This window comes from Meriones unguiculatus, chromosome 6, assembly GCF_030254825.1.
Source record: "Meriones unguiculatus strain TT.TT164.6M chromosome 6, Bangor_MerUng_6.1, whole genome shotgun sequence".
Classification (NCBI taxonomy): Eukaryota; Metazoa; Chordata; class Mammalia; order Rodentia; family Muridae; genus Meriones; species Meriones unguiculatus.
In genome coordinates, this window is record NC_083354.1 from 91,604,604 (window position 1) to 91,619,345 (window position 14,742).

Below are 14,742 nucleotides of genomic sequence, written 5' to 3' on the forward strand. Positions count from 1 at the left end.
TGTCTGTAACTCTAGTACCAGAGGATCCATATGTCCAGACAAAATACAAATAAATATATCATTTAAAACATATATCATAATAGAAAATGCAAAAATTTAATGGTGAGAATTTGTTAACATAGCATGTATTGAGCTCTAGATCAGTCATCATCTGTCTCCCCTGAGAACTTTCCTGATGTGAAGGTGTGGGAAGTAGCCTAATAGAGCCACCATAACTGTCTTAGCTGCCTTTACTTCATATAATATCTAATATCTAATTGCCCTTGAAATGAGCATTACTTTCCGCCGCTGTTCTAGGCTGTGTATGTGCAAGTACAGAGCTTTAGGAAAGGCTTCTTGTTTAACCAGGCTCTAACTCTCCGCCAGATCTGCAGAACGTTAGTCTAGAAGACAGTCAAGATACAGAGGAGAATGAGAGAAAGGGATTATGTTTCAGGGGTTTGGCTTTTCTGCCTCTGCATTGTCACCCAATGTCATATATGTGGCCTGTAGCCTTATCCCTGTGTTCAGATGGACCGGCTTAAGAGCATAGTCATGGCTCCCTACCAGGCCCTTACAGAATACCCGGTTTCCTCAAAAAAGCCCTTCTCACTACCTGTCATGTGTCTGGAACATCTTCTCAGAGCTTTACTAGACAATAAAGTTTCTCCTGCCCCCCCCATCCAAACATTTACTTCCCCACTTTTGATTTTTAGTTTACAGAATCGTCAGTCTTTTGGTCATGTTTCAACACGTAATTTCCTGCTAAAAGTGTGACCTAATCTTGAGAAGGAAGCATGCTGTGCTGGTTAGTTTTATGTTGATTTGACAAAAGCTAGAGTCATTTTGGAAGAGGGAGCCTCAATTGAGAAAATGCTCCTTCCTATCAGATGGCCTCTGGTGCATTTTCTTGATGGTTGGCCGATGTGGAAGGGCCCAGTTCACTTTGTTGGTGTCAACAATGGGCTTTTGATCCTGGGTACTGTGAGAGCACAGGCTGACAAAGCCGTGGGGAGCAAGCCAGGAAGCAGTACTCTTCCGTGGCTTGGCAACCATTCCTACCTCTAGGTCCTCGTCCTGCTTTGAGTACCTGTCCTTACCTCTTTAATGATGGAGTGTGACCCAAGAGCTGTGAGCTGAAACAAACCCTTTCTTCCCTGGCTTGCTTTTGGTCACCGTGTTTTATCACAGCAGTAGAAACCCCTAACTGAGACGTGCCGAGTTTGAGAAAGAGCGTGCCTAGACAATAAAGAGCCTGGGATAGCAGAAACTGGCTCCCTGGCTGGTGCTTGGCGTTTGAATCTGCCTGGTAGAGCAGCTGTAACCTAATGGTGAGCTGAACCTGACACAAGGAGGCAATGAAATAGGCTTTCAAAAGTACCCTCTCTGCTTCTCCACACGCACCTTGAGAAATGTGGCTCAACTCCATTTTAGGTCTGGTGGGGCTAGGCAAGTTCTGATCAGTGTTCTTCTACTGATCCCCGACTTACATCTCTTCCCAAATAATGGTGAGCTTCTACTTGCCAGAGTGAACCGTCTGCCCTCAAACATGGCAGCACCATACATCACATCAGCTGCAGAGCCTCACCAAGTTTTGCATATTTTGTGAAGGAGCCTGGTGAGAATGTGGGGTGCAGCTGGGAGGGTGAGGGTGCTTCATCAGGATATCAAGGAATAGTTTAGTCCCCTGCTTTTGCTTCCCAGACTCCCCTCGTCATGACACACCACAGATAATGAAATCTGCGTGAAAACAGAGCCAGGTCACGTGATTATTGGCTAGCCAGGAATACAAGCCTTGCTTGTATTGTAGCAAATCTTGGGAAGACTTGACAGTGTGGGCAGCAAGGGCTTACTAACTGTAGTCAGAGTAGACTAACCTGTTCTCTACGGCCCGAACTCAGCTTAGGGCTTATGACAAGGGAGAAGAAAGGTGATTATTCTGAGGTAGGGGGGAAAAAACGAAATAGTCAACAGGAATGGCGTTATTTATGTCTCTAATTTCCCAGTTTTAGGAGACAGACCAGCCAGTGTGTGCCATGATACCAGCAAATATTATAAGCAAGTATTCGCAGTCCCGCTCTCATGGCTAGGAACAGGAGTGCCGAATGAAAGAAAGGACTATTTGTGGAGTCTAATAGAGACCTCCATCCACTGACCAGCCTAGTCTTAGGCAGCTCCTACCGTCAGTCTTTGATGAAGAAATTGACCTCGCCATAAGAAAAACAAATCAGAATAAAATGTTTTGGGATTCCGCCTAATTGAGCCTTTAACGTTTTGATATTTAATCATTTCCTTTTCCTCAATAACTTAAAATATCCTCGTTATATTAGTTTTAAGGCAGATGGTCTGTTTTTTCCCTTGGATCTAGGAATTGCTTCTAGTTTTCACACAGCCTTTAGTTTCCTCCATTTCTGAGCCATCTGGATATATAAATGAGTTCTGAGGCAGGAGCTATAAGACCAACGATGTTGGCTTAAGCATATAGGAGTAGCCTGTTTGGGTCCACCAATATGGGAGCTGTCTCTTGCCTTACCCCTTTTCATTTAAGTTCATTTAGACTTTCAGTTTTTGGTTTTATTAAATTGCTGTCTTTTTTTTTGTATTTTATCATTATAAAATATGTGTTGTGAGTGCAGTATTTCCTCTTCCCTCTTAAACTTGATAATGTGTAAAATGATTATTTCGTGTAACCTTTCATGTATACTGAATAGGTCTAGGAGAAGGATGGTTCAGGTCTTTTTTAACCAGTTAGGTTTCTTCTCATTGATAAGGACCTAGCTCAGCACCCTGGTTTAAATTGTCACCATTTCTGCTGAACCGCAGCATGTCTAGTCTTATACGCACTTGGCTGTGCAGCCTGAGTGGTGTAGAGCTTGTCTCGTGGCATCAATGGAAAAATGTCTGCTGTATGGTATTTGGGTAGGCCTCGACTCTCCCCAGGGCCTGGAACTAATGTTTCTCCACTCCTTGTCATCTCCTTTTCCAGAAGGTCTGAGTGAAGCACACAGAAACTCAGTTTAATGTTCTCTCTGTTCCTGGGTGATTTCAGATGTCTTCACAGTTCTAAGATGTGCATAGGTGAATTACAGTTCTCCATCTTTCCCCTGTAGAAGTTATCGCTCCTCTGACCCCAAAGGCTAGCTGACTGAAAATCACCACGTGGGATGGTAAATGTTCTTATTAAGATGGATAATGACACTGCATATTCAGGGAATAGCCATTAATTGTAGGAAAACGTGATGAAGGGAGCCGTATCAGGGAATAATCTCAACAAAAGTTATCATGAACTAAGCACTTTCCACTTACTTGCTGAACTCCAGTTTAACCCTTTACCACAAACTTGAGGAGTATAATGCTCTACTCATCAGATACCTGTGGATAGCAAAGCTGCCGTGTATGCCAAATGTTTATTTCCTGGCCCTAAATCTTCATCACATTGTTAGAACAGTGCTGACTCCTTCCAACACTTGCTCTTTGAAGATAATCATTAGGATTATCTTAACTACTTACTTAACAGGTGTCAGTGAGGCATACGCGTGAGTTAGGAAAAGGGATGCTAGGCTCTTCCAGCCATGTCAGGCCCACCAGGTTCTTCTGGGTGGGGTAACCAGAATCCAAGCACCTTAGACTGACTGGTCATATTTCCTCACCTCTTTGTGTCCCACAGCAATGTCGTGAAGTGGTTGCCTCTATTGCAATGCCTGATTGGTAGTTCACATCTTTGGTTTCTGTAAAAGTGTAGACCATTTAGTTTACTCAAAACATGTTCCTGTGCTATGAAGAGTCTGAGAACTAGTGTCTGTCACTGTAGCAAAGCACGATGACCAAGGCAACTTAGAGATGATTATTTGAGCGGATAGTTCCGGAGATGTAAGAGTTCATCATGCAGGGAAGCGTGGTTGTGGCCAGGGCAGAAGCTGAGGGCTCACATCACAGAAAAAATCTGCCTTCAGTGACATACTGCCTTCAGCAAAGCCACACCGTAAGCCCCTCTAAACAGTCACCAGCTGGGGACTGTATTCAAACGCCAGAGACTATGGAAGACACTTCTTATTTAAGCCATCACAGCACTGACTTAGAGACTGCCCTGTCATTATTTGACATGCTGGCATCCTTCACCTCCCATGCCTCTCTCTACTACTGACAGGGCCTTGTTACACATTGTTGATCAGCCAGCAGCCCAGAAGAGGATAAGGATGCTATGTATAATTTTATCAAAGCCAATGATTTGGTTTCACTTTAAATAGTTACAAATAGAAGGCTTGCCTCTGTCCTTGCTGTGTTGCTAACCTAAGGACAGAACCCACAAAGGAAATTATATTTTTTATCCTTGTCTAGTTATTAATGCCCTAACTTCTTTTCCAGTCATTATCAATGTTTTTTCTTTCTAATCTTTACAACTCATGCATCATGCCCGTGCTCAGTATGTCAAAAGAAAATTCAAGGGCCCATGGACAGCATGTTTACCCTAGACATTGAGCTGTAACAGTTGAAAGTCTTTCTAATCTCTTCACTGGAAGTTAAAATCACCTGTAAATTTTGACACCGTGATATGACATTTAGACATTGTAGTTTTGTCTATTTTTTTTCCTTGCTGATTATCCTAATCAACAGAAAATTAAAAAAAAAAAAAACAACAACTTAAAATTGGTAAAACTAGAAAAAAAGAAAATCAAAGTTGTCTTTGCTTCTTCTACACAGTCACTGTGAGAATGGGGGCTGAATTTCACCTCGGGGCTATTTATGGAGTACTTGTGTTCATATGTTGGCATTTCTTTAAGCAAACTGTTCACTTCTTTAAATCTGGCTTTTTTCTGATTTTTGTGTTCATTAATATTGTTAATGATTATATATGCTTCAAACTTTCTTGACTAAAAAAAGTGCCATGATTAATGTTAGTGTATGTCCATTTGACGTAGTAATGCAAATATGTTTCCAAATCTCATTTGTTTTCTGTGCTTTTCTTTAAGTTTTCCCTTGACAGTGCTGGCACACATGCAGAGCTTTGTGCGTGGGGGACAAGCCCTCGGCATGGAGACATATCCTCGCTTCCCTTTGACTTTTTTTCTTTTTCCTTTTCTCCATTCCTTTGTGTTATCACTTTCTCCAACTCTGGGGATATTTCCTAGCATGAAAATGTTGACTTCTGACTCGTGTCTGTTAAGGGTAAATCTTTGAAGGAAGTGTTCCAGCATCACAGTTGGTGGGAAGAAAGAACAACCTTGAAAACAGGAAGCTCCTTTTTTAGCTCGAGCAAAATAAATTAGTTTGTTGCAGACTTGGAATGGTTATAGTTTTAATCACTGGAGGCTTTTCTTCAAGTTGTACGTTGCAGACAGTTCTTTTGGAGCTGCTACTGCCACTGGTGCTGGTACGTGTCATAACGGCTGCAAGCTTGTTTCCTTTTATGTACAAACAACTACATGCAGAAAGTGATGCATCAGTAAGAAAATGAAGCGGGAAAATGTCCTTAGATTTAGTCCATTTCTTTTCCTTAAACAGTTTCAGTAGTATACATTTTTATTTTATTCTTCTTAGTACCAAAAGTTCACGGGAAGAATAAGCCATTGATCACTTACGTCGGGGATTCTACGGTGCTGAAGTGTGAGACGCAGAGTGCTCTTCCTTTAAACTGGACCTGGTACACGAGTAATGGAAGTGTTCGGGTAAGATAGTATTTCCTGGGCTGGAGAGATGGCTCTGTGGTTAAGAGCACTCTCTGCTCTTCCGAAAGACCCAGGTTCAATTCCCAGCACCCACGTGGCAACTCACAACTGTCTGTGACTCCATTTGCATGGATTCTGACACTTTGCACAGAGAATAAAATTAAATAAACGATTAAAAAAAAAAGATCGTATTTGCTGGGGCCAGGAAGACAGTTCAGTTGGTTGCAGTGTTTGCACTTGAAGCAGGATGACCAACATCTTACTCAGGTAAAAAGCAGGGTATACCTGTAATCCAAGAATGAGGGTAGGGGAGTTAGGACAGTCCTTGCTTGCTGGCACATTCACTGAGAGGCTGCCTCAGAAAAAAGTGGAGAGCAGTTGAGGAAGGCACTTGATGCTTATCTGTGGCCTCCACATACATGACACATAAATGTGCTTATAGATCCACAGACATGTACACACATGTACAAACACTATATATCTTTTTTTTTCTCTCATTTGAAGAAGACAACAAAACACCTTCTGGTTCAGAAATAAGATTATAGCTGACTCAAAAGTCTTAGAACTAACACTTCTGTTATAACTTGCAATGACCAAGAAAGCACAGTGATCAATGGAGTTGTCATTGGATATTCTTAGCATATTACATTATATGTGAAGTTCTTAGTGTCTTATTAGCTAATAATTAATAATAATTGCTATCTTGGTCATTGCATTATAAAATTATCATTATAACTATTACTCTTATTGGTTTTGTGAGTTATTTAAATTCTTTGAAAGAGAATCAGAAATCATTTACAGGGTGGGCATGGTTGTGCATACCAAGGAAGCTGAGACAGGAGGATTGTCATATGTTTAGTCTGGATCAAAGAAATGGTGCCAGGTAAAAGCAGACTGGACAAGGCCTTGGAGCATGCTACAAAACAAAATTGAAAATAAAAAGAGAGAGAAATTTTACCTGGTGTAGAGACATACACCTATAATCCCGGACCTGTGAGAGGCAGGAGCAGGATAATCATTGTGTTATTAAGCCATTTAAAGGGACTTTGATGGTATCCCAGACTCTATTATGAGGCAAAACGAAAGCATTTTTAGTTGACTAGGTTGGAAATAATTTTATCACAGAAGCTTCATTTCTTGCCAGTAACTAGGGAAACAGAAAACAAAATCCCAGGCTTCTTTTCCAACTCATCTCCTGAAATATCTGTCACAGTATGCGTGTAATGTTCACCATTTGAGAAAAAAAAATGGAAATTTGGTACAAAAACGTAAGACTTAGTCTTTGTTGTACCATTGTCCCTTTGGGGCATCTGACACATTTGGAAAGGAGTGAAACACTGCTTTTCAAAGCGTATGTATCTAAGACTTTGTAGAGCTGCTGTGACGAGTATCCAGTGGATAAAATTTCTCTATCCTCTCCCAGATAGTCTCAAAGGCTTAAAACTTGAGACATGGTGATCTAGTGGTAATTCTATATGGAACACATGAAACAAAAACAAATTTTCCACTGAGGTATCAAATTCCCTCTGAAACAAAGTTGATGCTTTGGAGAAAGGGCCTGGGAAAGAGCATGTCTGGGATAAAATTGCTTTAATATTTCATAAAAATAGACCTTGATCATACAGGAGTCATCTTAAGCAACGAATCCTCTGCCTTTTGTCATGTTGATTATTAGGACAAGTATCTGCAAATGATTTTGAAACAAATTGTGGAAAGAAATATCAATTGTAGTATTTGGAAAATGTAGCCTAATAAGTTCATGCCTGTGTGATAGCAGACAAACTGGAGCCCAAGTCAGCTTCTGTTAAAATCATAGAGTGTCCTTTTCTGCATCCTTGTGCTTTTCTGGGCCTGCTGCATGAATTATCCCTTAATTCGGCAGTAATCCTGGTCAAAATCAGCTGTGAGAGAGGGGCAGGGAAGGGGTAACAGGTCAACACTTTAGGTCAAGTATCATTCCAAAATATAAGTCATCATCTGTTTCAGAATTATCTCTGAAGTTCCTTAAAATTCAGTCCTTTGATTTATTGTCTTTGATTCATTCGTTGGTTTTGTCATGCTGCTTCTGTACAAAGAGATGGGCCATGGTCGTTTTTTTTCCCCCTTGTGGCAAATACATTTGCAGAGAATTTTTCCTTGGATAACCTCTGAGAACATTTGTATGCAGATTAGCATTTATTGAACCTCTCAGTTGAGTGATAGAGCTGTAAAAGCACCAAATGTCCTGAGAATAAAATTTAATTTAAATAGATTAAGTATAACAGCTTCCAAGTATGGCTTTGTGCAATGGCCTGAGGCAAACTCAGCAGAACTCAGAAGCCAGTCTATCTGGGAGAGAAGGAAACCGGGACATGAGAGGAACACAGAGAGCTGGCCATTGGAGGCCTACCATGCATTAGCTAAGAAGCGTTGAAGATTTCAGCTGCAATTTCGGTGTAGGAAACTCTGTTATTAGGTTGGTGATCTATCTTCAGAGGAGCGACTGCAGTAAAAATCTTTAGAGGAATATTGGCCCCTGTTGTGTCTGTTTCTGTTGGGGAGAGCTAGTCATCCATTAGAATGAAAAACCAAGATGACTGGAAATGTTCTGCCACTACTGATGACCTGCACATATATTTGTAGGTTCAGACATTCAGGGCTAAGTCTCTACAGCTGAGTACACTTTTTCCCCCTTGCTTACTACTGTAATACCAACCTCCTGATATGCCTCTAAAGGTCTGTTTTATATAATGCCTCATAAATTTTAATATGCCCCTTTCCAGTAAGTGGATTTGCTGGCTCCGTCTTTCAGCCTTGCTCAGAACTCAGTCACACGGGACGCGGATCTCTTTTGCATTATGTAAGGATTTTAATGTCTCCTTGCATTAGGTTCCTGTTGATGCTCACATGGATGATAAGTATGTTATAAATGACTCCTATGCCAACCAAACAAAGCTCAAGATAAAGCATCTTTTGGAGGAAGATGGAGGCTCCTACTGGTGCCGCGCCACCTTCCCGTTAGGTGAGAGTGAAGAACACATTGAGCTGGTTGTGCTGAGCTTCATGGTGCCCCTCAAGCCATTTCTCGCGATAATTGCTGAAGTCATTCTTCTAGTGGCCATCATTCTGCTTTGTGAAGTGTACACACAAAAGAAAAAGAATGACCCAGGTAAGATTTCCTACCTTCTGTATTACATCATCGCTTAACTATGATAGGTGTTATGGCTTACCACGTTATCCTCACTTACAAGTTGTGGTGGAAGGGCTAGGGAGATGGCTCAAGGGGTAAAAGCATTGGTTGAACAAGAACTTGAATTGAAATCTCCAGAGCTCATGAAAAAACAAAAACAGATGCTTAGCATGAGCATCTTAACCATCATTGCTGCTAAGTACATGAATGGATGTTCTGTAGAGGAGGGAGGTAAAGGCAGGAGATCTCTGAGAGTTTTCAGGCCAACCAGTCTGACATACACAGAAGAGCAGAAAGATCCCGTCCAGGTAGAAGTCACAGACCGACAGGCACCTGAGGTGACGCTGTGACCTTCGTACCTAGGCACTGCTCACGCATTCCTGCATTCACGCATATAGATAGATGTGCGCATACACACTAACCAAAAAATGCTTTGTGACAATATTTCATATTGAGTATTTATGTTTGTAACAATAGTTGTGATGGTCTAGGAGCCTGGATTGATGGACTTAGTTTCATCTTGAAGAATTTTCTTGTTAAAATTATCTTTCTTCTTAGAGAATGTGTGTTGACACTTGTATTTAGAAACAACATATAACAACAACAACAACAAAAAAAAAAACCTGATTGCTTAATATGAATGGTCTCAAAGATTTTTTTTTCACTTAAGTAATTTATTTTAATCATGTGTGTCTGGAGCACTGCTTGTGTGTGTAGGAGCTCACGTGTGTGTGTGTGTGTGTCTGTGTGTCTGTGTGTCTGTGTGTGTGTGTATTTGGAGGTCAGAGGATAAACTTGATTGTCAGCTCAGGAATTCTGTCTACTTCATTCTGACATAATGGCCTTTCATTGACTTGGTACTCACCCATTAGGCTCAATTGACCAACCACTGAGCTTCATGGATCCTCTTTCCCATCTCCCTGCCTGGCATTACAAGTGTGTCCTACCATGCCTGACTTCTTATGTGGGCTCAGGGAATTTATCGTCCAGCCTTATTCGCCTGCAGCAAGTGCTTTATGATGAAGCTGTGTCTTCATGTCCATTCAAAAATTATTTTATTGGGCTAGAGAGATGGCTCAGAGGTTACAAGCACTGGCTGTTCTTCTAATAGTCTTGAGTTCAATTCCCAGAAACCACATGGTGACTCACAACCATCTATAATGAGATCTTGTGCCTTCTTGCATGCAAGCACACGTGCAGGTAGAATAATGCATAAAAAATTAGATAGATCTTTTTGAAGTATTTATCAAGTATTCTAGTTTCCCAAACAAGTCAAGTGCCGTTTTTAGCCCCTATCTGTTGGGCTATTGGATGAGAAAACCTTGATAAAAATTGTCACATATTACTTTTTTTCTGATTTTTCATACAGTTTTAAAAATTTTTAATGGTATCATAATTTTGAAAAAACAAAACAAACAAACAAACAATCTTAGGGTTCTGAACAGTTCCTGACCAGAGATTCAGGTGAAGTCTGGCAGGCATCCTGCTGAGAGGGAGCCGAGGCAGGCAGAGTCACTGAAGGTGGGATGTCTCTCCTTTCCATGGAAACGTGTTGTTAGGGAGCAGATCCAGTTGAATATGTAAAAATAGCACTGCATGCTTAATCGCCATATCTTTTCTGTTTTACAGATGATGGGAAAGAATTTGAACAAATTGAACAGCTGTAAGTATTACTTTTATTAATTTTTTTTCACTTGGATGACATGCAGATAGATAGGAAATGAAGTGAAATTTTTGCATTTAGAAACAAGAAAAAAAAAACATAATAATATGGTGATGTGCCTGCTGTTTTCTGTAGACATCCATGTTATGATGAAGTTTGGTACCCAGAGATTACCCCTCCATCACTTACTGCTCTTTGCTTCTGTTTCTGCTAAGTGTTCATGAGGCTACAACTACATACATTTGTTGAATTAGTAATAATTTATCTGTGTAAGTGGGTAGGGCAGACTTTTGTCCAAAGTAACCAGAAATGAGTAAGTGTGATTTGTGTAAATGATTCTTTACCTTGGTTTTGTTTTTGATCACTGATGAAAGCATAAAAATACAATGTTCTTGAGGCTAGAGAGATGTGCTAGTGGCTGAGAGCATTTGATGCTCTTCCAGAGGACGTGGGCTCAATTTTTGGTACCCACATGGCACCTCACAACAGGCTCTAACAACAGTTCCAGATTTGGTGTTCTGTCTGCCTTCCAGAGGCATATGCACACAAGTGGTACACACACATATGCAGGCAAAATATCCACATGAAGGAAAAAGAAAAAGGAACACAATATTCAGCCCTCACTAGATCCCCCAGCTCAGAATCACTTAGGTTGGCACTAGGCATCTGCATTTTCTACAAACATCTTCCAGTAGTTCTGGTTCTGTCACATTGAAAATCGCTGGCCTAGGATTCAGGGCACCTTTATTCTCTAGTTTGGAGGAACAGAAGAACTCTACTATCCATAAACCGAAGCAGATACATGACCATTTTATTCCCAGCTCTCCTCATGTTCTACTCTAAAGAGATCTGTAACAGAAAATGCGAATCCTCCCCAAAGTAATCCTAATAGAATCCTAGGCCACTGATTTTCACAAAAGTTATTTTCATATGTTCCATGTTTGATATATTTGACATACACCATTTATGTGTTTTGGTATTCCTGTCCTTTGTAATCTCTTGGTTAAAAAAAGATTTAAAAAATAAATATGTAATATCAAAAGTAGTGACTTATTTCTAGGAACTCTATGAAGACTAAACTAATTTGATTCATTGTCCCACAATCCAGGACTCCCACACTCGAGTTGTGACATACATGGTTGGGTGGCTGATTTCCCAGGTTGATAATAACAGCTTCCATGAACATAGGCCTGCTCGCAATATTTCCACTGGTGTTCACTGTGCTCAGCGGTTTTCTCATGTAGTCATGCTGAAGAATCTAAAGCTAGGGGCTAGAGAAATGGCTCAGAGTTTAAGAACACTTGCTGTTCTTCCAAAGGTCCTGTTCAATTCCCAGCAACCACATGGTAGCTCACAACCATCTATAGTAAGATCTGGTGTGCAGTCAGAATGCTGTATAAATAATAAATAAATCTTAAAAAAAATAATCTAAAGTTCATCTGTGTAATCCTGTTCTGATGCGAGGGGCCATAAATTGCTTCTAATTTAATGTAACAGCCATCAAATTATGACATCGTCTTGTACAGACTGACAAAGCGCCTGATTGTTCTCTTCCATGTTGCAGAACAATGTGAGCTACCATTGCCTACATGTCGATGGTCCTACTCTTTCTTGGGCAGACTCAGTTTCCCCTCTGTGTAGAGCAAGGAACTCTTTGTTCCGATGCCTGTGGCAGCAGGTCCCCCGAAGCGATGGCATAAGGAAAATCAACATGATGAGTAGAACACTGTTAAGAAGAATGAATTCAGTCTGCACTGACATTTTAGAGTTTACATTAGGCTAGGAAGTACACACTGCATTGACTTAATGAACAGCTGGTGTTTTGTTTTTGTTTTTTTGACACAGGAAATCAGATGATAGCAACGGGATAGAAAACAATGTCCCCAGGCATAGAAAAAATGTAAGTTACTTCTAAATGATAATAATAGGTAAAATTCAGTATGCTGGGATAGTAAGCCTTATTTTTCAGGTTCATGAAAGACTGAGTGCATTAATACTATGTGTGTTAATACACCTGTTCACACATTTGTTTACACAGTAATAGAAGAAACTGTGGACTTAACAAATAATAGTATACTTTTCTGCCGGATAATAGGTGCTACTTCTGTCTCAGACTGAATTCTGGGATTATAGGCTGTACCACCATACCTAGCTTTATTTCATGGTTTTTATATAAATATATAATATTTAATATAATTAAATAATGAATATAATTCAATAAATAATAATAACTAAATAATATATAATATATGTTTCCTTAGACTAGTTTTCATGTAATTCTTAAATTCTCATCTCAAACTTGATTTATACCTCTATTTATTCCCATATGTATCTATATCATCAATTTGATGAATTCATCTATCATAGCCAACTTCCCTAATTTATTCACAGTTGTTACCACTTGCTTTGGCAGTAGCTCACTTCACAGCACTTTTCTGCTTTGCTAAAATGACTGTCCATTTTTATAGGGGAGCATGGCAGTAACTGTTTCATTCTTCTTTATCTCAGGAATCTGTGGAGAAATGAATACAGAAAGGAACATTTCGCCTTGGGAAGATGTACAAAGAGTTTTTACTTCACCTTTCTTTTAAGAACATCTGAATTTTAGATTTTTTTTTTAAAGACAAAAACAGCCTCAACATCCACAGCAGTAGCTTTATAAATGATACAGGCCATCTTCTACCTAAAGATGTGTTTTTGTTTTGTAATTGCTTTTCATTAAAGCAAGGTAAATTGTTTCAGCTGTGTTCTGTGAGCTGTAACCTAGATAGTAAATTTTGCCCTGGCCTGGGAGTTCACGGGACCAGAACAGACATCAGCAGAACTGGTTAATAATCCGAAAATAAAGTTCACTAAAGATCTGTTTATTACCAAAGAATTTATTAAAGAGACAGCTTTTGCCAATTGTGTTAAAAGTGTTTTCCCCAATCATCCATAACTACCTATGGAGGGTTTTCACATCACGTCATCCTCCGGTGGTATTGAACTTGTTTTCTTTAGGGAATAGAAACCGTACTTTTCAATAACGGTGGCTTCTCTGCAGTCTCTACACTAAGATGTAATTTTGCTTCATAGATAATGGTACAACATAAGGGACTACTCTCCTACCCTTGCCCTGTACTCATTACAGCCCCGGAGCACCTCACCATTACTGCACTCATCGCTGCTTTCTCAGCTCTAGGCCAAAGTGCTTCTTGGTCTCTAATAGGACATTTTCCTTGGTCTCTGCCATGGGGTTTGGACTTCATCAGTCATCCTGGTGTCGACGTTTCAGAGTGCAGAGCCATGTAGTCAGTGTACACGCTCCTGCCCTCATGCCTTTGTGGCTCATGGTTCTGTAGACCTTTATTTTCCATCTAGCTTCTGACCACAGCTGGATAAATGTATAAAAAATGCATTATTCATGCTTTTGAATAATAATTCCTTTGCCTAATAGGCAGGATCCCTAGTATATATACTCCTTTATGTTGCTGCAAATGCCGTAGACTTGACTTGAGAAACATGACCGAGATATTTTATAGACTTAATAGAACCAAATCAGCTCAACTTTGAATGGAGATAGAAAGTTGTCAGCGGCTTTACATGAAATAAAGTAGGGCCTTGGTTAGTATATTAGTGTCTCTTGTGCTGCAGGGTTTTTGTTTGTTTGTTTGTTTGTTTGTTGTGGCACACTGTTTCAGGTCAGCAGTGGTAAGGACAGTCTCAGCAACAAAGAGGGACCAACTTGGGATGATAGTAAAAAAAAAAATTCCATGGCTCTTTGGTGATTGGGGGATTATAGGTTAGGAAAAAGAATCCACTGATTTAACAGTAACTATAGAAACAATAGAAGTATATGCCTTGTGTATTAGCTAAGAAAAATATAAGATTTCTGGTCTGGAAAATTACATAATATCTTGCTTGACTAATGTTTACCAACATTTACTAGCAGGAATAATACATAGAAAATTGTTAACGGCAGCTGCTTTACTGTTGGCGAAACAAAATTCAGTATTTTCTAATAAGACAGTTCAACTGCGCCTGTGGCTTTCATTGAACTGGAATGTTCCTCTTGGTGATGGATGTCCTGTTCTTTCCTTAGTCTCATTTAGCCACACATTTGTTTTGTCTTAATTCACGCTCAGTTTGACAAGATCATCTTGATGATCTCTGGCAGGCAGTATAATTAGTCTTGAATTGAGTGGGTAAGTTACACTCAAAACAGTGTGTGATTGGATATATATAGACCCAAAGAAGTAACTTTTCTTGCAGGAATCGTCCATTTG

General features: G+C 40.0%; 1 protein-coding gene across 1 annotated transcript in view; it reads left to right on the forward strand.

The window, feature by feature from the left end:
- Positions 1–13,381, forward strand: part of Emb (embigin) — a 39,832-nt gene extending 26,451 nt beyond the window's left edge. The window contains exons 5-9 of the mRNA XM_021659203.2: positions 5,518–5,645; positions 8,514–8,793; positions 10,444–10,477; positions 12,323–12,377; positions 12,986–13,381. Coding sequence (XP_021514878.1) covers positions 5,518–5,645; positions 8,514–8,793; positions 10,444–10,477; positions 12,323–12,377; positions 12,986–13,003 — 515 coding nt within the window. The 3' untranslated portion in view covers positions 13,004–13,381. The remainder of the gene's footprint in view (positions 1–5,517; positions 5,646–8,513; positions 8,794–10,443; positions 10,478–12,322; positions 12,378–12,985) is intronic.
- The last annotated feature ends 1,361 nt before the right edge of the window (positions 13,382–14,742 follow it).